Below are 24,510 nucleotides of genomic sequence, written 5' to 3' on the forward strand. Positions count from 1 at the left end.
TTTGCGCAATTTTCCGAGACCCGTAGCGTCTCCATTTTTCATGATCTGGGGTCGGGTGAGGGCTTATTTTTTCCGTGCCGGACTGACGTTTTTAATGATACCACTTTTGTGCAGATACGTTCTTTTGATCGCCCGTTATTGCATTTTAATGCAATGTCTTGGTGACCAAAAAAATGTAATTCTGGCGTTTTGAATTTTTTTCTCGCTACGCCGTTTAGCAATCGGGTTAATGCTTTTTTTTATTGATAGATCGGGCGATTCTGAACGCGGCGATACCTAATATGTGTATGTGGAATTTTTTTTTTACTGTTTTATTTTGATTGGGGCGAAAGGGGGGTGATTTGAACGTTTATGTTTTTTTAATTTTTTTTAATTTTTAAACATTTTTTTTTTTACTTTTGGCATGCTTCAATAGCCTCCATAGGAGGCTAGAAGCTTGCGCAACCCGATCGGCTCTGCTACATATGGGCGATGAGCAGATCGCCCATATGTAGCAGATTTACTGCTGTGCTTTCAGCGCTGACCACCGGGTGGCGCTGAAAGCCTTATGCCTGGAACAACCATAGAGATCTCATAGAGACCTCTGGTTGTCCAGGCAACGTGACGCCGACCCCCGATCACGTGACGGGGGTCGGCAATGACGTCATTTCCGGCCCGGCAGCCGGAAATGCTATTTAAATGCCCGCTGTCAGCTTTGACAGCGGCATTTAACTAGTTAATAGGCGCGGGCGGACGGCGATTCCGCTCGCGCCTATTCCGGACACATGTCAGCTGTTCATAACAGCTGACATGTCCCGGCTTTGATGCGGGCTCAGCGCCAGAGCCCTCATCAAAGCAGGGGAGATGTCCGATGACGGACTGTGTCCGTCATTGGACATTAAGGGGTTAATGTAATATTTAGTGCCTGGCACCATCCTCAATAAACATACAGGAAATTTCTTAAAAGGTTTAGGTGGGAATTGCTCAATTTTAGTTAAATTGGGACACCATTCTCTCTTTTGCCACTAGATGATAGTCATGTATGAACACTAAAAGCATATCTGAGCATAATTGATTCCTGTACGTGGATTCTATGAATTGGGTTATACGAACTTCACCTTTCTTTTTTTCCTGCTAAATAGCCCTTTTAAATTCTGCTCAAGTAGCTTGATGATTCTATAAATGTTTTTCATTATGAAATTTTATGATTTTTGCTTAAGGATATTTTCTGAATGTGTATGATTTATCTGAAGACATAATATGACCAACAGAAAGAATTCACTGTCTATATAGCATAATAAAATGATATTTTGTTGAATGTACTTATGCCACTGTTTAGCTAGAGTGTACCATGCGTTGTCCTTTTATGTACTACCTTGTAACCCTTTTTTAAAACAATTGTTATTGTATGTAATAAACATTTTTGTATTGTCATTTTTAAATAGTTCTCCATTTTTTGATAGGATGATTCATTTTTAAAGAGGTTAAAAAGAATCGATCCTAGCATAGATCCCTGCGGTCCCCACTGCTGACTATATCTCATTTAGAGAATGTACTATTTATGACCGCTGTTTCCTGTCATTTAGCCCATTCCTTACCCATCTGCATATAGTTTTCCCCATTCCCTGCTTCTGTAGCTTCAGTATAAGGCTGTGGGACAGGTATAATTTTTATTTTGATTACTGGTCTCATACACTGCAGTACTAGTGTACAGCAGTGCATGAGATCAGTCAGTGAGTCCCTGACTCGGCCTCTGAGACCCAGCTTATAGTTGGATCTCACAGGTTATGGTACTAGTCTGGGGTCATCACCAGTGCTGAGCGACCATGCACGAATAAGGGGTTATCTGAGCATAATCATGCGTTAATAGAATATCTTTGGCGTGCTCAAATATGATGTTCGAGTCGCCGTGGCTGCATGTCTCTTGGCTGTTCGACATCTGCAACACATGCAGGAATTGCCTAACAGCTGTGAGACATGCAGCTGTACACGAGTCGCTCATCTCATAACTTCAGTGTACCATGGTAAACATCGGCATCTGCAAGTCTTATCGCGGAGGTCCGATGGTTACAGAAGGGGTTTTGTAAACCCCATCTAACCGATTAAATACTGCTGTTACGATTGACAGCGGTATTTAAGGGGCTAATCGGCCCCGATCGTTTCAAAACTGGCTAGGGACTATGCCGCAGGGTGTCAGCTGTCATGTACAGCTTCACCTTCGGGAATTGCGGCCGCAGGGTGGCACTATACTCTTATTCCTCAGCGCTATTAGAAAGTGGCGCTGAGGAATAAAGCCCCTTAACGACAGCTGTTAAAAGGCGTATCGGTGGTCGTCAAGGTGTTAAACATCTTTCATCGAGCACTTCTTGGACGGTATTGGTCGGTAATTACAAAGGGAGCTGCCAGGAGCGGATCTTCATGATTTGCGTTCCCAAGTGCATTCAGCGTGGAAAAACAGTACTCGGACAACCATTAATGACATCAATGATAGAAAAGAAGTGAAAAAACGCAAAGAGACAATGCTTTACAATTCAGTGACATATAATTTGTCCCCATTGAGGTTCACAAAGTCCTTTATAAATAGTTGCAAAGACCTTCATGGAGAATTTAAGTATATTTGCTGTTTTTGCATCATTGAGTGTCATCTATATAAGGAAGAATATGTCATTGAATTGTGAATCACTATCTCTCTTGGGTTTTTTCGCCGCTATTGGTACTTATTGGACTGGTGTGAAGATCCTTTGTTGTAAGGTGTTCTTAAAACTGCAAACAAAGCCGCACAGTCACTGCTGATTTTTCATCGTCTCACTGATACCCCACCAAGGTGATAAGTGGATGTATTTCTGCACATGGCACTCATATTCAATACTGACTAAATTGAGATACTTTGAACATGTTCTATCCATTTTTCCCATCATTTGCATGTTATTAACATGTTTATTGACATTAACATGTCGATCATGATTTCAGAACTTTACAACTTTCCTTCATGGTGTTTAAACTGTGTTCCAAATTATTATGCAAAAAGAGTTTAGGAGTGATAAGGTTAGAATTTTTTTGTTTGTCATTTAAACTCATTGATGGTGATGTGTGTCAGGGCTCTTTATATCACTGAAAGCAATTGCAGATACCTGTGCAAATTAGTTTGGCAGGTGTGTCCAAATAAAGGCAAGACTACTTAAGAAGGCTGTTCCACATTATTAAGCAGCCTACATTTTTTGCCAAAATGGGAAAGAAAAAGGATGTGTCAGCTGCTGAGAAGCAACAAATTGTGGAGTATTTAGGTCAAGGCATGACTACAATCCACATTGCCAAGACACTTCATCGTGATCATCGCACAATCAAGAAGTACGTAGCTGATTCCCAGCACACACGTGTGCGTGCTGATAAGGAAAAATTGAGGACTCTTTCCAACAGGCAATTGCGTCAGGTTAAAAGAGCAGCTGCAAAAATGCCTTGTCATAGCAGCAGACAAGTTTTTGAAGCTGCTGGTGCCTCCAACGTCCCCCGAACAACAAGATTCAGGGTCCTTCAGAGGTTTGCAGCTGTGCGTAAGCCATCCTGTCGACCACCTCCTTCCACTGCACACAAGCAGAAACGGCTCCAGTGGGCCAAACGATACATGAAGACTGACTTCCAAACTGTTTTGTTCACTGATGAGTGCCGTGCAACACTCGATGGTCCAGATGGATGGAGTGGAGGATGGCTGGTTGATGGACACCCCATGAAAACACGGCTAAGGCGCCAACAAGGAGGAGGTGGAGTAATGTTTTGGGCTGGAATCATGGGGAGAGAGATTGTCGGCCCCTTTAGGATCCCTGAAGGGGTAAAGATAAACTCCATAATCTATGTGGAGTTTCTAAAACAGCACTTTCTGCCATGGTTCAAGAGGAAGAACCGTGCTTTCCACAGCAAGATCATTTTCATGCATGATAATGCACGTCTCATGCTGCAAATAACACATCTGCATCTCTGGCTGCTATGGGCATAAAAGAGGACAAACTCATGGTGTGGCCACCATCTTCCCCTGACCTCAACCCCATTGAGAACCTCTGGAGCATCATCAAAAGGAGTGTCTATGATGGCGGGAGGCAGTTCACATCTAAGCAACAGCTCTGGGAGGGGATTCTGTCCACATGCAAAACAATTGAAGCACAAACCATCCAAACACTGACATTCAATGGACGAGAGAATTCAGAAGCTTCTTTCGAACAAGGGGTCCTATGTGCAAATGTAGCATCACATAAAGTTTTGACTTGAAAACTGTTTGATTTCATTTTGTAATAAGCTGATAATGGTTATAATTTCACAATTGACCATTTTTTTGTTCAAAATAAAAAGGTTGAAAACTCTGCTGTGCATAATAATTTGGAACATGCATTTTGAGTTTCTTATTTTTAAAAATATACTGTTTTCATAGGCAGTTTGTTCAAAAACATTGCAATTATACTAGAATATTAGATGACTGGAAAATAACAATGACTGCAATTCATATAGGTAATTGAGAGAAAATATGAGGAAATATTTTTTGCATAATAATTTGGAACACAGTGTAAGAAGAACTTATGCTACTGATACATTGAATTGTCTGCTAAGCATATTAGTTTGGTTTTTTCGACAGGTTCTTAAAGAGAAGAAACAAGCAACAGAAAGGTTGGCTTCATTCTCCGTCCAGAGCGTGAGGCGTGTTGAGGAACTTGAAAAAAACATCTTCCAGATGAAACAGCAGCAGGGACAATTACAAAAGAAGCTCAAAGAAGAGACCGATCAGAAGCGACGTCTTGAGAGCGAGATGCAAAAAAGGAGACACCGAGTAAAGGTGACTGTATTATTTCATGCAGCGACATATAAACATCCTTTTAATAGCAGTCATTTAGATGAGAGCATGTTAATAAAGCTTCTAGAAATGACTTAATCTGCAAAGTATGCTGCAGATGTCTGCAAGGCAACTACACTTATTTGTTCCTACTAATCACTACAAATTGCAAAACTTATCCAAAGTGTCCAGTTCTCTTGTTGTGATAAGAAATGCAAAGTGGGTCTAAAAAAAAGCCCAGCAGGTGGTTAGGGAGGAAGAAACCCAACTAACAAAAGACTGCCTGGCTTGTCTTTAGGAGCTGGAGTTGAAGCATGAGCAGCAACAAAAGATCCTGAAGATCAAAACGGAGGAAATTGCTGCTTTTCAAAAGAAAAGAAGAAGTGGGAGCAATGGATCAGTTATCAGTCTGGAGCAGCAGCAGGTAGGCTGAGCGGATTTCATGCTGTCTGCTAGAACAGAGCTGCCTCATTCCAAGGGGCAATGTAATTGTTGTCTGTTGTGCACACTTTTTTGTGAATAAAATAATTTTCTTGCTTTTGGCTTCTATATTTTAAAAGACTAAAACAAAGTGAGCATATACCCTGTAGAAAGTAAATACACTGCTCAAAAAAATAAAGGGAACACTTAAACAACAGAATATAACTCCAAGTAGATCAAACTTCTGTGAAATCAAACTGTCCACTTAGGAAGCAACACTGATTGACAATCAATTTCACAGCTGTTGTGCAAACAGAATAGACAACAGATGGAAATTATTGGCAATTATCAAGGCACCCTCAATAAAGGAGTGGTTCTGCAGGTGAGGACCACAGACCACATCTTAGTACCAATGCTTTCTGGCTGATGTTTTGGTCACTTGAATGTTGGTTGTCCTTTCACACTCGTGGTAGCATGAGACAGACTCTACAACCCACATATGTGGCTCAGGTAGTGCATCTCATCCAGGATGGCACATCAATGCGAGCTGTGGCAAGAAGGTTTGCTTTGTCTGTCAGCCTAGTGTCCAGAGGCTGGAGACGCTACCAGGAGACAGGCCAGTACATGGAGACGTGGAGGGGGCCATAGGAGGGCAACAACCCAGCAGCAGGACCACTACCTCTGCCTTTGTGCAAGGAGGAACAGAAGGAGCACTGCCAGAGCCCTGCAAAATGACCTCCAGCAGGCCACAAATGTGTGTCTGCACAAACGGTTAGAAACCGACTCCATGAGAATGGACTGAGGGCCCGACGTCCACAGATGGGGGTTGTGTTCACAGCTCAACACTGTGCAGGACACTTGGCATTTGCCACAGAACACCAGGATTGGCAAATTCAGCACTGGTGCCCTGTGCTCTTCACAGATGAAGGCAGGTTCACACTGAGCACATGTGACAGACATGACAGAGTCTGGAGATGCCGTGGAGAGCGATCTGCTGCCTGCAACATCCTTCAGCATGACCGGTTTAGCAATGGGTCAGTAATGGTGTGGGGTGGCATTTCTTTGGAGGGCCGCACAGCCCTCCATGTGCTCGCCAGAGGTAGCCTGACTGCCATTAGGTACGAAGATGAGATCCTCAGACCCCTTGTGAGACCATATGTTGGTGTGGTTGGCCCTGGGTTCCTCCTAATGCAGGACAATGCCAGACTTCATGTGGCTGGAGTGTGTCAGCAGTTCCTGCAAGATGACAGCATTGAAGCTATGGACTGGCCCGCCCGTTCCCCAGACCTGAATCCGATTGAGCACATCTGGGACATCATGTCTCGCTCCATCCACCAACGTCATGTTGCACCACAGACTGTCCAGGAGTTGGTGGATGCTTTAGTCCAGGTCTGGGAGGAGATCCCTCAGGAGGAGACCATCCGCCGCCTCATCAGGAGCATGCCCAGGTGTTGTATAGTAAGAAGGTCATACAGGCACATGGAGGCCACACACAATACTGAGTATCTTTTCCTTGTCATGATGCATTTCCACTGAAGTTGGATCAGCCTGTAATTTGATTTTCCACTTTGATTTTGAGTATCATTCCAAAGCCAAACCTCCATGGGATATTCATTTTGATTTACATTGATAATTGTTATATTTTATTCTGAACACATTCCACTATGCAATGAATAAAAATTTACAACTGGAATATTTCATTCAGCGATATCTAGGATGTGGTATTTTAGTGTTCCCTTTATTTTTTTGAGCAGTGTATATAAATAGTAATAGTACATGTAAATAAAATAGGGTACTTAGTTAACACTATTTTGAGCAAAACAAATCGGGCCTGGGTCCTGCTCTGCCCCTTCTATATTTAGGTCTACTGACACAAGGTGAGGTTTTAATACTAAAGAGAGGACCATCCTAATTGGGTACACCTTGTTGTGGTGGAATGATGTTTATGCTTTTTTTGATCAAAATAGTATTAACTAAGCACCCTATGTTATTTACATGTACTAGTACTATTTATTTACTTACTACAGGGTATGTGCTCATTCTGTTTTTTGTCTATTGGATGGCAACAGTGTGAATGTGCTCCTACACTTTAGCTTATACTAAATTATGTTTCTGCTCTTTTTTTTGCAATATTTTAATGATTATAATTATTGAAGTCTCCCTTTTAAGCTTTTATGCATCCAGGACATACGTGATCTTCTCTATTGTTGATAGAAAATTGAAGAGCAGAAGAAATGGCTGGACAGCGAAATAGATAAGGTTCTTGAGCAGCGTCGGGCCTTGGATGGATTAGAAGAGGAGCTCAAGAAAAAAGAAGGAATATTGATTAAGAGAGAAGCACTTCTTCAGGAGAAGAACGATTTGGAGTGCAAAAGACTTAGATCCAGCCAGGTGAGACTTTTTGACTGTTAGGATCAGAACAACCATCATCTTTGTTCTTGAAAAGAATTGATATGTAGACTTATTTCTAGACATTAAGAAAGTGAGTAACAGTCATTTATTAGCAAATGAACAACTGTCAAGACTAGGAAATTAAGAGAGATATTAAAGGGGAGAGCGGAAAAGGTCAATGCCAGACACCTCTCCCTTGAGAACTGAAAGATCAAGCTCCCCAGCATTATCTGTCATTGGATAGTTTAAAGCACAACTCCGGCATTTTTTAATAGATTTCACTGCCAGAGTGGTATCACTAATGGAAGTTCCCTGCCTGTAGTAAAACACCATCCGCCATCTTCTTTTCTCGGCATTGCTCCAGTTGTCTTCTGTTAGTTGTGATAGCCAGATCTCTCCAGTATTTGCTGGGCCAGCAAGACTCAAAAGACAGTGGCTGGTAAGTATTTTAGCAGGGGCAGGGAACATGCTCTAATGATACCACTCCAATGGTGAAGTAAAAAAAAATGCTGTAATGGTGCTTTGAATGCCCCTGTACACATTAGTTATCCACTTCTACTGAATAAGTGGGTTTGGATGACAGTAATGTGTATGGGGGTCTTTACCCTCGTTTCGATGTATCTGCATTTCTCCTTACTGTTACATGTGCGTTGCCTATGTGCTGTCACTCATGTAACTATAGAAGAAGGAGCTACCAGCCTGACATAAACAGTCTGTAACATGTCGCTTATACAAGATGAGGAGCATTGATTGTGAACGTACTAGTTATCAAAAACATTGCATTGACCCAAATTGTAAGAATAATTGCTATGGTACATTTCTCACACTTCCATGTACTTGAAAAAGTCACCCCATGTTTTCTGCATGTCTGACTTTTATTTTGTTGTTTTATTACTTTATGCTATAAAGCTAGTTATTTTCTGCAAACCAATTGTACTGTTACGTCATTGCTATTTTGAGGAGTCTGTTCTGCCATGTTTAGGCTCTGAGCAATGATATCGTCAGGGTGTCAAGCCGCATTGAAGATTTAGAGAAGGAGTTGTGTGAAAAGAATGGACAGCTTCGCCAGGGCAGCGCTTGCGACCAGCAGCGTATACGAGATGAAATCAACAATCTGAGACATGAGAAAGAGCTGCTGTTAAAGCAGAGAGTGGACATAGATGAAAAGCTGCGCCAAGGGAGCCTTCTTTCTGCGGAGGTGATTTTCTTCAATAAATGTTCCATGGGTTTTTTTTGGCCTTTTAAAGGAATTTTAAGTGATAAGTGTAATTGATAAGTGATAAATGTGTGATTGCTGGGGACTTCATTGCTGGAACTCCCATTGATTACCATAATGGAGACCCAGGTACCCTGGTCCCTCTCACTGCATGGCCGCAGCAAAGGAGAGTGGCAGATGAGGTCCCTGAGATGCTTCAGTCAGTGTCTATGGTGTCGGCGGAAACCACCAAATTCAGCTGTTTTAGTAAGTCCCATAGGTTTTGAATGGAGTATCAGCGTCTTGTAATGAGGAATGGAGAGTTCTGAAACCTCATTCTAATGAATGTTGGCACAGAGATATCCTTTCTGCAATGTGAGCCGCTGCACCAGGTCCCGAGAGGTAAGGGGGTCGATTTTCACCTCCAAAACAGTAATCAGCTTCTGTAGCAAACACATAAAGGGCTGCCTTATGAAGAGCTGTTGATTACTAGCGTCCTAATACTGTTCTTACACAGGGGCCTTCTTTAGCGTCCACGTTGTGGTTGCAGCAACCCATCTGTCAGACGTTTATTACCTGTCCTGTGAATAAGTGATAAATATCAATTGTACAAAAATTCCTTTAACAAGTCTCAACATTAATTGCTAGAACCCAATGGCTCTTGGAGCATTTTTGTCTATTTGTGTTAAAAAGAAAGAAAGAAAACTGATAGTTTGGAATCCCTTATTCCAGGAGAGAAAAACAGTGTACAGTGGTCTCTGTGTAATGCTTCATGTCCCCTGTGGTGGCGCTGCAGGAAAGTTAAACATTTGGGGCCTAGTTCCCCCCGCTGATTTTAGCTGCTGCTGGGGGTCTTATAGGGTGATTAGCTTATTGCTAAGGGACTCCTCTCACAAAACATGATTGTCTGAAGCAGTCAAACCACGTGGTCATTTATTTATTTCAGTTCATTGTAATATATATTCTTTTAAGCATGCTTTATTAAAAGTGATAAATGGAACAGTAATATTGATTAGAGCGAGACTCTGACACTTGTTCTTCTATGTTACGTTCTGTAACGCCTCTCTCTTCTTCCCGCTTAGGAAGAGCGGATCCTTTTCCAGCTGGATGAGGCCATAGAAGCTCTTGATGCTGCGATTGAATACAAGAACGAATCCATTACTCGCAGACAGCGGGTTCTCCGTGCCTCCGCCAGCCTTCTCTCTCAGTGTGAGATGAACCTGATGGCAAAGCTCAGTTATCTGTCGTCCTCAGAAACTCGGGCTCTCCTGTGTAAATATTTTGACAAGGTATGCATTGCTGTCTCTCGACGCCATGTTTCAGAGTAAGCAGAATGTAAATGGGATGTGGATGTTTTTAATTTTAGAGTGTAATGTCTGTCATACTAATCCGGATGAAGTAGCAGTACTGCGTCCTTTAATTCAAGACTTGTTATTTCAAGTTTTTCAGGACGAGGTCCAAAGTAAAGCTTTCTATTGACGTGTTGCACACCACTGATTCCCGCTGTAAAAGTGAGCTTTAGGCTGTGTGCCCACGATGCGATTTTTAAGCGTTTTTGCCGCGAAAACGCGGCAAAAACGTTTAAAAATCGTGTACAGAACGCTCTCCCATGCATTCCTATGGTATTCCGCACATGCTGTGCTAATGCTGCGCTTTTTTCCGCGGCGGAATCGCATCGCAGAAAAAATCGCAGCATGCTCATTCTTTTGTGTGGAATCGCAAAGAATTGCCGCGATTCCGCACCCATAGGAATGCATGAGAATCGCTTACTTCCCGCATGTGGCTATGCCCACCATGCGCGAAGTTAAGCGTCCCATGTGCGGTTGGTACCCACGGTGTGGCGGAGAGGAGACTGTCCTCCAGGCCCTGGGTGCCATACCCCTGTAAAAAAAAGAATAAAAAATAAAAAAATCGGGGTATATTTACCTTCCGACGTCCCGCGCTGCATTCCCGGCCTAAGCGTTCCCAGTAATGCCTTGCGGCAAGGTCCTGTGATGACGTAGTCTCGCGTGACTCTAGTGGTCTCGCGAGATCGCTATAGTAACGCGAGACCAACGTCATCACAGGTCTCGCAAGGCATTACTGGGAACGCTGTGGCCCGGGATGGCAGCGCGGGACGTCGGAAGGTAAATATACCCCGATTTTTTTATTTTTTTATCATTTTTAACATTTTATCTTTTACTATTGAAGCCGCATAGGCGGCCTCAATAGTAAAAAGCTGCTCACACTTGTCAAACACTATGTTTGACGAGTGTGACCAACCTGTCAATCACTTTCCAAGCGATGCTTCAAATCGCTTGGAAAGCGCTTGAGAAAATCGCGGTGAAATCGCGTAGAAAAAAACGCGCGATTTCTGGGAAGGAGTCCGGTTTTTAGTCTGCGTTTTAACACGCAACGTGGGCACATAGCCTAAATAGGGCAGTATTATTCAGGTTGTGAAACCTCACATAAGCTATCCAGTGAGCGGAGACCTATTTGTGGTCTCACAATTGATAGGAGCCCTGGAACTAGAACACTTAATGATTGTATTTTCTGGCCTATCTAGAGTTAGTTGGCCAAAGGTGAAACAAGTATTAATAATGTTCCTGATTGATTTCCCGTCTATACTCGCGTATTAGCCAAGTTTTTCAGCACATTTTTTTTGGTGCTGTAAAAGCCCCCTCGGTTTATTCTTGAGTTATTGTCTCAGAAGATGTGGTGGGAGCGGCAGTAGTGGAGCAGTAAGTCACAGGAGGCAGGAGCCGGCTGCTAAAGAGAAATGAATATTCACTGCGCTGGCAGTGAATATTCATATCTCTTTAACAGTGGGCCCAGTAGTCGCAGCCACCGGCTTCCTGCATCGGCCGGGCGATCTCATGTGCCCACCACTTAAGGGAATGAATATTCATTACCCTTGAGTAGTGGGCACACATGATCGAGAGGCCGCTGCAGTTGCTGGCAACAGAACCCTGCGAAGCAGCACAGGAACAGTAAGTAGGATATATTTTTTTTTTTTAATGTTTTTCTGATGGGGGCCATGCATACAAGAATAGGGATGAGGAGCCATGCATACAAGGATAGGGATGAGGAGCCATGCGTATAAGGATAGGGATGAAGAGCCATGCGTACAAGGATAGGGATGAGGAGCCATGCGTATAAGGATAGGGATGAAGAGCCATGCATACAAGGATAGGGATGAGGAGCCATGCGTATAAGGATAGGGATGAAGAGCCATGCGTACAAGGATAGGGATGAAGAACCATGCGTACAAGGATGGGGATGAAGAGGCCATGCGTACAAGGATAGGGATAGAGAGCCATGCATACCGGGATAGGGGTGAGGAGGCCATGCATACCAGGATAGGGATGGAGAGCCATGCATACTAGGATAGGGGTGAGGAGGCCATGCATACCAGGATAGGAATGGAGAGCCATGCATACCAGGATAAGAATATGGAGTCATGCATACCAGAATAGGGATGTGGAGCTATGCATACAAGGATAGGAATGTGGAGCCATGCATACCAGGATAGGGATGAAGAGCCATGCATACCAGGATAGGGGTGAGGCGGCCATGCATACCAGGATAGGGATGGAGAGCCATGCATACCAGGATAGGGGTGAGGAGGCCATGCATACCAGGATAGGAATGGAGAGCCATGCATACCAGGATAAGAATATGGAGCCATGCATACAAGGATAGGGATGAGGAGCCATGCATACCAAGATAGGGATGGAGAGCCATGCATACCAGGATAGGGGTGTGGAGGCCATGCATACCAGGATAGGAATGGAGAGCCATGCATACCAGGATAAGAATATGGAGCCATGCATACCAGAATAGGGATGTGGAGCCATGCATACAAGGATAGGAATGTGGAGCTATGCATACAAGGATAGGAATGTGGAGCTATGCATACAAGGATAGGAATGTGGAGCCATGCATACAAGGATAGGGATGAGGATGAAGAGCCATGCATACCAGGATAGGGATGAAGAGCCATGCATACAAGGATAGGGATGAGGAGCCATGCATACCAGGATAGGGATGAGGAGCCATGTGTATCAGGATGGGGATGAGGGGACCATATTTACCAGGATGGGGATGAGGGGACCATATTTACCAGGAGAGGGATGAGGAGCCATGCAGACCAGGATGGGTATGAAGGGGCTATGCATACAAAGATGGAGATGAGGGGACAATGCATACCCGAGTCAATAAATTTTACCATTTTTTTTGCGGTAAAATTTGGTGCCTTGGCTTATACTCGGGTCGGCTAATACTCTAGTATATACGGTGTGTTTATTTTCTTCTGTGGTTTATGCACTATAGATATATGTATATATGGTTGAGGAAGAAAACACTTTTACTTTATCTTTTTCCTATATGCCCCTTTCCTAATAAGTGTACCAATGTAGAAAAAGAAAGATTGAAAATGTTTATTTTATGATAGGAATTTCTTTACCCGTTTACAGAGAATGTGAGAATCCATGAGCATCAAATATCAGACGCAGGCTGTGTGATCTCAGACAGCTATTATCGATTCTGAAACGCTGCGGCGCTTCAGAGAAAAACATACTTTTAATAGCTGCCGGGGACTGAGCTGCACGACATACTAGTCCAACAGTCGAGTTTCCAGCGGATTCTCCCATCTCGCAGACAGTGACTGACACGTCTGTACGTATATGTGCATGTAGACAGAGACCTATCAGTCACCGGGGGCTGGGAGAAGTTATCGGGGACCCAATTAGTCTGCTGCATGGCTCAGTCCACAGTGGCTATTAAAAGTATGTTTTTCACTGAAACACTGCAGTGGTTCAGAGTCAAGACATCTGGCTGAGATTGGACAACCAGTGTCTGATACATATTGCCCACAGATTGGGCAGCACGTATCAGGAGTCTGGTTCACTTTAAGTCTCTCATTTCATTCAGCAGATTAGATGGACATCCCCTTTAAGTGGTACTGCTTTAGTCTAACAGCATTAGGGTATGTGCATACACATTGAGTTTTCCAAGCAGAAGATGCTTCAGGAAACACCAGCATTTCTTCTCCTGAAGCGTCTTTTGCAGCATCTTTTTGGTCGTTTTTGTCGCCAGCATTTTTTATTTTACTTGTACTGGATATATTAGTGAGCATCTTCCAAGCAGAAGTCGCCTAACGATTGGTCAGGTCACTTCTTTTAACCTCTTCATGTGTTTGGAAAGCTGAAGAAGTTAAAAGAAGCTCCAATGGTTAAACATGTGAACAACTGGTTGTTTTTACATTGCAAGTTTATTCTTTTTATTGATTACTTTAGTGTTTTTTTCTGGCGGATTACAGAGCATACCTGCCTGGTAAAGGCAAATTTAAGGTTGATGTTCCCTTCTTGGTCACATCTTGTTTTCTACAGGTAGTTACATTGCGCGAAGAGGAACACAAATTACAGATTTCTTTCTCGGAACTGGAAATGAAGTTGGAGGAGCAGCAGCGCCTGGTATACTGGCTTGAGGTTGCATTGGAACGACAACGCTTAGAAATGGATCGCCAGCTTACCATGCAGCAAAAGGAGCATGAGCGCAACATACAACTCCTGCTGAAACAGTGTCAAGGTGAACATGTCCTCGTCAGTGCTTAGAACAGACCCTGGGCTATTTGATTGTTTTGTTTTGTTTTTTGAATAAACTATTTTTGCCTTTGTGATTATTTTGCAATATTTCCTGGATCTTATTCCCTTCCTACAATTGTGCAAACGTTTTTGTTGATTACTAAATAATATTGGTGAGGATATTAATTACTATAATGGTAAAATAGGACATTAACCCGACCAGAGGTATTTCTCCTTCGTCTCATTGGGGGACACAGAGACTGGGTGTGTGCTTCTGCCGTCTGGAGGCTGACACTAAGTATACAAAAAAAGAGTTAGCTCCTCCTCCGCCGCATACACCCTCGCCCCCAGATGCACCCCAAATTTTGAGGAGAAAAATAGGAAAAAAAACATTTTTTTTTTAATAAAATGGTAGTGCTTTTTATAATTCATGCGTCTTAGTGCTAACCGGGGGTGGTGGCTGCAGTGAAGCGGGGTCCCAGGGTCGCTAATGGAGGAGACAAGAGTGGATCTCCATCTGCGCATGCACCTCCCCTGGCAGCCATTTTCCCGGAGTCCACCGCATAGTAAACCATGTAAGTGTGGGGGCTCTGGGCTTTCACAAAATGTCGTTGGAGCCCCCGCACCACCGAACATCCAGAGCGGCGCACATCTGAACACCCCCTCATCCCAGGCCTGCAGCAACACTCTACTCTTGCCTCCTCCAGGATTGTAGCGACGAATTTTGGTAGCCGCTACATTGCAATAAAATGCAAAACCAGGTGATCAAAACATTGCATCTACACCAAAATGATTTGGATTTTTTTCACCACTTAAATAAAAAAAGAACCTATACATGTTTGGTGTCTATAAACTCGTAATGACCTGGAGAATCATAATGGTAAGTCAGATTTAGCATATAGTGAACATGGTTAAAAAAACAAACAAAAAAACAAAACTGTGGGATTGCACTTTTTTTTTGCAATTTCACTGCACTTTGGATCCCCCCCCCCCCCCCTCACCCCCATTTTCCAGTACACGATATGTTAATCAAAAATAAAACTTGTTCCGCAAAAAACAAGCCCCCACATGGCCGTACTGTTTGAAAAATTAAAAAAAAGTTATGGCTCTGGTAAGAATGGGAGCAAAAAAGGAAAACGCTAAAACGAAAACATGGATTTTTGTGAGTACTCACCGTAAAATCCTTTTCTCCGAGACGCTCATTGGGGGACACAGAGACTGTGGGTGTGTGCTTCTGCCGTCTGGAGGCTGACACTAAGTATACAAAAAAAGAGTTAGCTCCTCCTCCGCCGCATACACCCTCGCCCCCAGACCGGGCGTAACTCAGTTTAGTGCATAAGCAGTAGGAGAACGCGCCTTAAACTCAGGCAAGAAATTATATGTCTGAAAAAGGGGCCACCCTAAACCCTACACAAGGATTTGTATAACTCAAAAATAAGTAAATGCCAACTGGCTAATAGGGTGGGTGCTGTGTCCCCCAATGAGCGTCTCGGAGAAAAGGATTTTACGGTGAGTAATCACAAAAATCCATGTTTCTCCTTCGTCTCATTGGGGGACACAGAGACTGTGGGACGTTCTAAAGCAGTCCTCTGGGCGGGATCTTAGCTCACCCAATCCATGCTAATTTGCGCCCCTGATTAGAGGTGCGCAACTGCTACCTGGAGAATCTTTCTTCCCAGGCTTGCATCCGAGGATGCCTGGGTATGTATGTTATAATGTTTGACAAACGTATGCAAACTGGACCAGGTAGCTGCTTTGCACACCTGTTCCGCTGAAGCTTGGTGTCGCAGTGCCCATGAGGCACCCACTGCTCGAGCCGAGTGTGCCTTGATCCCTGCCGGAACCGGCGTGCCACTGATTTCATAAGATTCTTGGATCGTCAGGCGAACCCATCTGGCCAAAGTCGCTTTGGACGCAGCGAGCCCCTTCCGCCGCCCTTCTGGAATCACGAATAGAGAGTCTGTCTGGCGGAATGGTGCTGTCCTTGTCACATACCTCCTAAGCGCTCTTACCAGATCCAGGGTGTGCAATGCCTTTTCTACCCTGTGCACCGGTGCCGGGCAAAACGAGGGTAAGACAATGTCTTCGTTGATATGGAACGCAGACACAACCTTCGGCAAGAAGGGAGGAGCTGGCCTTAAAACTACCTTATCTTTATAAAAGGTTAGGAACGGCGGTTTACAAGATAAGGCCGCCAATTCCGAAACCCGCCTAATAGACGTTATAGCAACCAGAAAAACGACCTTTCTGGACAGGTAAGGTAAGGAGACTTCTTGCAATGGTTCGAAAGGAGCCTCCTGAAGGGCTCTGAGCACCAAGTTCAGGTCCCATGATTCCGTCGGCGCCTTATAGGGGGGTACTAAATGTGCGACCCCCTGCATAAACGTCCTAACCTGCCAGACGGAAGCGACCTTTCGTTGGAAAAGCACCGACAGGGCCGAGATTTGCGTTCTGAGCGAACTCGGAGCCAATCCTGCGTCCAGCCCTGCCTGCAGAAAAGCCAGTACATTGGGGATCGAAAAAACTAGAGGAGCCACTCCGCGATCCCTACACCAACGGAAAAAAACTTCCCAAGTCCGGTGATATACTTTCGCCGAGGAAGGCTTCCGGGCACTCGCCATCGTGGCCGCTACATCGCGCCTGAATCCTGCCTGTGTTAACAGCCAAGATTCAATGGCCACACCGTCAAACACAGGGCCCCTAAGTTCGGATGGCAGATCGGCCCCTGGGACAGTAAGTCCGGCCGATCTGGGAGACGCCAAGGTACGTCCACCACTAGTTGAACCAGATCTGCATACCAGGCCCGCCGGGGCCAGTCTGGGGCCACCAGAATTGCTGGAACCTTCTCTCTCCTTATTTTTCTGATGACTCTTGGGAGCAGAGGCAGCGGGGGAAACAAGTACGGGAGACGAAACTGTCTCCACGGAAGCACCAGAGCGTCTGCTGCGATTGCCTGCGGGTCGAGGGATCGAGCGACAAACCTTTGTACTTTGGCGTTCTCTCTGGATGCCATAAGGTCCACGTCTGGTGGCCCCCACCGTTGGCAGATCTGTTGAAAGACCTCGGGATGCAGGGACCATTCCCCTGCCGTGACCCCCTGTCGGCTGAGAAAATCTGCCGCCCAGTTTTCGACTCCCGGAATGTGCACTGCTGAAATTACCACGTGGTTCTTCTCTTCCCAACGCAGTACCAGCCCAACCTCGCGCATGGCTGCCTGGCTGCGCGTGCCCCCTTGATGGTTGACATATGCTACTGCTGTAGCATTGTCCGACTGAATGCGCACCGGCCGGTGTCTCAGCAACCGCTGAAAATGTTGCAGGGCCAATCGTATTGCCCGTATCTCCAGAATGTTGATCGGGAGATTTATCTCCCGAATGGACCACCGCCCCTGGGCTGTGTGACTCTGGTTCCGTACCCCCTGCTTGATCCTTCGCGCCTTGTCCTGAGGGAGGATCACCAGCCCCCGGGAGGTGTCGAAAACCATGCCTAGGAATACGATTCTCTGGGCTGGAACCAAGGACGATTTGTTTCGATTGATCAACCAGCCTAGACGGGCCAGGGTATCCAGAGTGATACTGACATTCCTCTGGCACGCTTGAAACGACGGACCCTTTACCAAAAGGTCGTCCAGGTACGGTAGTACCGTTATGCCCCGTGCATGCAGGATGGCCATAACCACCGCCATTATCTTCATAAAGACTCTGGGGGCAGTGGCCAAACCGAAGGGCAGAGCCACAAATTGGAAATGTCGCCCTCCAATCGCAAAACGCAGGAACCTCTGGTGTGGAGGAAATATCGGAATGTGTAGATATGCATCCTGCACATCGATCGAGGCCAGGAATTCCCCTGGATCCATGGCTGCAATGACCGAGCGGAGGGACTCCATCCGGAACCGCCTGACCCTGATGAATCTGTTCAGGATCTTTAAATCCAGTACCGGCCTCACAGTCCCGTCTTTTTTGGGGACCGAAAACAGGTTGGAGTAAAAACCCTGCGTCTCTTCGCCTTGCGGCACTGGGACAATGACCCCTTTGCGCTGAAGCGTCATTATGGCCTGTTACAAACCTTCCGCCTGCGATTCTGTCCCGGAAAGTCGGGAACGGAAGAATCGCTGTGGCGGGAGTCCGACAAACTCTATCTTGTACCCGGACGATATCAATTCCGCCACCCAAGTGTCGCGTGCCACTGCGACCCAAACGTGGCTGAACCCTAGTAGGCGTCCGCCCACTCTGTCGTCCGTAGGTACGAAGCGCCTCGAGTCATTTTGCCGGAGGCTTTTGGGATCTGGCCCCCCTCGCCCTGGGCAAACGGCCTCGGCCTCTACCCAGCGGATTGGCTCTGTAAGAGGTTTGCCTTTCCCTACTCTGGCCATTGTTTGCGGAGGAGGATGCCCTGGCCGAAGTCCCCCCCCAGGGGCTACGAAAAGGCCGAAAACGCCTCTGCGTTTGCCTGAATGCCGGGCAACTCCTCTGCTGCGGGAGGAAACTACTTCTCCCCCCTGTGGCTTCTGAGATAAGCTTATCAAGCTTCTCACCGAACAACCGATTGCCCTGGAAAGGCAATGAGGTTAAGGATTTTTTAGAGATAGAATCCGCTTTCCACAACCTCAGCCATAATGCTCGCCTAATGGCGATCGCATTTGCTGCTGCCACAGCCGAACACTCGGCCGCGTCCAGTGAGGCGCTGATGAGATACTCGCTCCTGATATCTGATTTGCAACTTCCAAGACCTCCGCGGGCAGATCCCTGTCTTGGAGGGCCTTATGCAGAGCGTCCGCCCATGAAACCATGGCCTTAGCCACCCAAGTTGCCGCAAAGGAGGGGGCCAGAGCCGATCCTGCTGCCTCATACACTGAGCGGGCAAGCCCCTCTAGGAGGCGATCAGTTGGGTCCTTGATGGAAGAAACACTGGGTATCGACAATAGCGACCTTGATGCTAATCGTGATACCGGTGGGTCCACTAATGGCGACTCCACCCATCCTTTATGGACCTCAGGAGGAAACGGAAACTTTGCTTGCAGCGCTTTTTGCATTGCAAAACGCTTATCCGGGTGTTCTCTATGTTTTTGGACTAGATCCTCAAACTCCGGATGCGTGGCAAACCTTCTATGTGGTCGCCTGGTTTTCTTGAAGGAGACCTTATGAACTGAGACCGTGGACACATCGTCCTCGATCTCTAATGTCTGATTGACTGCCTCAATGAGGCTGTCCACCGAGTCTTGGTACCCCAGACTTTCTAGATTCCAGGCATCCTCCTCCTCACCCTCATCCTGATCGCTCCCTGAGCTCAGCGACGGGGAACGAGATGCCCTAATACCCGCCGCCGAAGCCCCGGAGGGCCCGGCCGATGGGGAACGAGCTCTTTTGCCATGAGCTTGTCTGGAACTGGAGCGGCCTCTAACGATCGGAGGGTCCTGAGACGTGGACGAGCTGTCTTCCGCTGGCAGACCACCATCCTTGTCCCTGCCCGGGCCTCGAAGGGATTCAATTGCCCTTGTAAGGGACAACATACAATCTGATAAAGATACCACCCATTCTGGGGGGTCCTGACCTCTGGGCTCTGAAACAGTGGGAGGCTCCTGGGCACGCTCCGACTCGCAGGCTTCACAAAATGTAACCGCCTGCGCCTTTGGCAGCCTGACCCCACAGGAAACGCAAACAGCGTATAGGAAAGAGTGAGATTTCCCTTTGCCAGACATATTGCCCAAGCTTGAAGGTAGGGCAGAAGGAGGAGGAGGGTAACCCCTTCCCTGAGTACCAGTGCGGCTCTCGAAACGGGGTTGCACTCACCCACAGGTAACGTTCCACTCCTGTCGAACGACCGCGGAAATGCGAGGGGGGTCGGGAGTCTCCGCTCCGGTACTGTATGCGCCCCCGCTCTCTACCCCCTGGGCTGAGCCGTACCGGAAGTTAGTGGGCGGGTCTTCCGGCTACCACCGGAAGTCGGCGGGCGGAGCCTCGCGCGATACCCACGGACTTCCTCATGCAGCTTGACCCCCCATCTTATAATCCGCAATATACGGTATGTTCATATTTGATGTTGTTTTATTTTGAATGTGACGAAAGGGGGGTGACTTGAACTTGCATATTTTTTTTTATATATTTTAAAAAACGTTTTGTTTTTTTTACTATTTGCACTCTTCAATAGTCTCCGTGGGAGACTAGAGCTGCACTACTTTGATCTCCTCTGCTACACACAGGCGATGATCAGACCTTTGTGTAGCAGAAATGCTCACATGCTATGAGCGCCGACCACTGGGTGGTGCTCATAGCAATCCAGCAATGACAACTATAGAGGTCTGCTGGAGACCTCTGGTTGTCATGCTGACTCATTGGTGACCCGCGACCATGTGATGGGTTACCAATGGGTGGGATTTACAACGCACTTCCGGTAAGCCCGAGTTAAGTACCGCTGTCAGAAATTGACTGCTGCATTTAACTAGTTAACAGCCCCGGGTGGATCACACATCTTAGTGTTTACTCATGTTACAATAAAAAAAAAAAATATTAACCAGATGACCACTGTGAGATTTTAAAGAATGAAGACAGATGTCTGGGTTCAGCAGTTTTGTTAGAGGAGCACAGCAATGTCTTTCCAACCATTTAATTTCTGCAGTAACAGACATGGTCATTGAATAACAAGTATGATGATAAGAAATTGTCTTTTGTGCTTAGTGATAGTTTTATGCTTCTAATTATGCTTTTTGTCCAAGATATATATATATAATATTCATTTATTCATTTTGTTTTTACATTTTCAGACCAAATGGGTGAGGGACTGGCTGGAAGTAGGAGACAATATGAAGGTAGAATACAGAAGCTTGAGAAGGAGCTTGGCTGGTATATGTGGGCACACCAAGAACTGAGTCAAAGATTAAACAGAGTGACTGTTCCTCCTCCTAATTCTCAAGGAACTCATGGGAAAAGTAAGTGATATCTTGAAGCTTGATGTGACGTTTGGTGATATCGTGCTCACACATATGTTGTTGTCTCCAGTGACTGTAGGTGATGGGCGAGCTCTTCCCAGTGTCACAGTCTCCTTAATCGGATCTGCAGAAGAGCAAAATAATGTTTGTGTAGATATAAATAACCAACCTCCAGCTCCTGACCGAAACCTGAGGCCCAGGGACGATTTGATACATTGTCCATTACCTCCCACATGGAGACGATCCTCTCTGCCTTCTGAAGAACAAGCTGCTCTGGAGGATCTACGGCATCGAGAAACAGCAATCGACGCCCTGAACACCAGAGTGGTACAGCAAAGTGAAGGCGTTTGTCAGAGACCTGTTATGTACCATCCCAAATCTCGGAGAGATGTTCGAAGATGTAACATAAGTGTCATGCCTTTCATGTCTAATGTTGAGATGATTGATGTCCGGAAAAACCCACTTTAGACTTGAACCAAGCGTGCTTTCACTTACCAGCTGTGGTGATAGTGTGTGGACCTACGAAGTGCAATGTAGCACTTAGTACTTACTGTGTTGGGAGTGTGTAGTATCAAGTCATCTATAGTTACCCAGTCATCAGATACAGTTTGTATAGTCTAACAGCGTGATCATTATGGACTTCTCCAATGGGAAAAGCACTTATTGGTGCATTTACAAGGTATCTATGGGTTTCGTATAGTATAAAGTGATCCAGCTCAACAGATAAAATCTTTAACTTTAAAGAAGCAGTCCCATCAAAATTGTTGTCTTAATATAATGCAGTTACAGCACTTTGCGCTTACAATTGCTCATTTACCTTTCTACTCAGTTAGTTCTTCTGTTTCCATTAGGCCTATGACATCACATGATTAATAACTGATGACTAGCTGAAACCTAAGCTCTATGTAGAAACAGGAGGTCAATTTTCCCTGTATAAGTCATGAGTGTCTGCAAAAGTCTCTGGCATGGGGGAGAGGAAGCAACTGGGTCAGGAGTTGAAGAGGGGAATGATAAATGCAGGTGCAAGAGACTTCCTCTTTCTACATAGATTAGAAAAGAGAAGAATTAGCTGGGTAGAAAGGCAAAATGAGCAATTGTAAGTACACAGTGCTTTGTAATATGATGATTGCAATATATTAAGAGGATAAAAACTTTGATAGGAGGAGGAGTGCTTCTTTAAAGGTAGGCACCACAAATGCGTTGATGGACACATGGACAACACGAGTATGCAACAAAGTTTTAGTAGCCACACCAATAAAGCTGAAGATTTTCTGTGTTCTGCTGGATCCCTTTATACTATAATACTATGACTGTTTTCGTCTCTGGCAACGACACTGTGCTGTGGAACAAAATAGGCTATTTTGGTGAGCTGACTTGTTCCTTTATGACATCTATGGTTTTACCATTGGCTGCAGGGTGGCATCTGTGCCATTGGAGGATACAGGGCCTCAGGTTTTATCAGCGGGAGCAATTTAAAGCTACAGATGGGCCGCCACATGTGCCTGTCATCAAATTATAGGCTGCATGTTAGAGTGGTTTATAGTTTTACTTTAAAGAACAAGTGCTCATTGTGGAAGCTAATACAGGAAAATACCCAGACATCTCATGTTTTATTGAATCAGACCTTTATAGCCATAGTGTGCTGATTGATTGTTCAGTGGGCCCAGGAGGGATCGTGGAACGCGTCAATACATGGCACTAGATTACTGCTTGCAATTGTATTGGCTACCTGCAGATAGTGCAGGTCCTCCCTTAGTACATAAATACCACATGGCGGTTTAGCATAAATGTTTTCTCAGTATTTTTTACAGTTGAGACACACTTTTTTTTTTTATTAATTATAATCCATTGTTTGGACAGTGCCTTATACCCCAATTCCCCACTAGATTTTAGTTAATGCATTGCCTTAATTAAGTTTCACGTAACACATTGGCTACCTCCAGTATCTCCAGTGGACACATGCATGTCACATTCCACTCTGCGAATAACACTAAAAAGAATCTACAGTGCATCATGTAAAGTATACATATTTCGTGGCTATGCAGTTATTGTTTGTGTACAGATATCATTTTTACTTTTGTACATACATTTTCTATTTTTTGTAATACATTAAAGTACTGTTCAAAATACGGATTTATGTGGGGGGTTTTTTCAGCCACGGGGACAGTATCGTGAGCAGCATAAATCAGAGACTGGTTCCTGCATTACGTCTTTTTCTCTGATAATTGTTTTTCTAAGTTGAATATAGTTGAAAATGGGCCTGTGGAGGAGATGAATAGTCGGAAAGTTTGACCCTCTCTTACTTTTTCTGCCACTAACGTCTAAAGGAACATACGGATCTTTTAGGGCTGTGGAGCCGGTGACCGTTTTGGTCGCGTCGGAGCTGGAGTCCGGTATAAAATGGACCAACTCCGACTCCTAAATTGTGTAAGAAATTGGGTGCAGTAGTACAGTTCAGGATGTGCTGAATATTTTTTCTTAAAAATTTGGGAAAGTTCTGAAATGTCCTATAAATGTCTGTTCTGTTCCTGATCTAAGGATCTCGGCTTTTAGTGGAGATAAATCTGTGCTGCGTTTTATGTACATGCTCTGTAGGGGGCAGTGCTGTGGAGTCGTAGTTGAGCTGAATCTGTGCTACACTTTATGTACATGCTCTGTAGGGGGCAGTGCTGTGGAGTTGTAGTTGAGTTGAATCTGAGCTGCACTTTATTTACAGTTGTGGCCAAAAGTATTGACACCCCTGCATAATACTCAGTTTCTTCCTGAAAATGACTGCAAACACAAATTCTTTGGTATTAGTATCTTCATTTAATTTGTCTTAAATTAAAAAGCACAAAAAGAATTGTCCTAAAGCCAAATTGGATATAATTCCACACCAAACATAAAAAAGAGGGTGGACAAAATTATTGGCACTGTTCGGAAAATCATGTGATGCTTCTCTAATTTGTGTAATTAACAGCACCTGTAACTTACCTGTGGCACCTAACAGGTGTTGGCAATAACTAAATCACACTTGCAGCCAGTTGACATGGATTAAAGTTGACTCAACCTCTGTCCTGTGTCCTTGTGTGTACCACATTGAGCATGGAGAAAAGAAAGAAGACCAAAGAACTGTCTGAGGACTTGAGAAACCAAATTGTGAGGAAGCATGAGCAATCTCAAGGCTACAAGTCCATCTCCAAAGACCTGAATGTTCCTGTGTCTACCGTGCGCTGTGTCA

At 45.1% G+C, this 24,510-nt stretch overlaps 1 protein-coding gene across 3 annotated transcripts in view; it reads left to right on the plus strand.

Annotated features, from left to right (window-relative positions):
• Nucleotides 1-23,419, plus strand: part of KIF7 (kinesin family member 7) — a 107,402-nt gene extending 83,983 nt beyond the window's left edge. For all 3 annotated transcript variants that reach the window (XM_073568688.1, XM_073568687.1, XM_073568689.1), the window contains exons 12-19: nt 4,601-4,798; nt 5,094-5,219; nt 7,430-7,606; nt 8,589-8,804; nt 9,884-10,090; nt 14,171-14,369; nt 21,126-21,290; nt 21,361-23,419. In XM_073568688.1, coding sequence (XP_073424789.1) covers nt 4,601-4,798; nt 5,094-5,219; nt 7,430-7,606; nt 8,589-8,804; nt 9,884-10,090; nt 14,171-14,369; nt 21,126-21,290; nt 21,361-21,758 — 1,686 coding nt within the window. In that variant the 3' untranslated portion in view covers nt 21,759-23,419. The remainder of the gene's footprint in view (nt 1-4,600; nt 4,799-5,093; nt 5,220-7,429; nt 7,607-8,588; nt 8,805-9,883; nt 10,091-14,170; nt 14,370-21,125; nt 21,291-21,360) is intronic.
• Nucleotides 23,420-24,510: the final 1,091 nt, after the last annotated feature.

The sequence above is a fragment of the Dendrobates tinctorius genome, unplaced genomic scaffold (genome assembly GCF_039654945.1).
Source record: "Dendrobates tinctorius isolate UK_male_01 unplaced genomic scaffold, ASM3965494v1 ptg000022l, whole genome shotgun sequence".
Classification (NCBI taxonomy): Eukaryota; Metazoa; Chordata; class Amphibia; order Anura; family Dendrobatidae; genus Dendrobates; species Dendrobates tinctorius.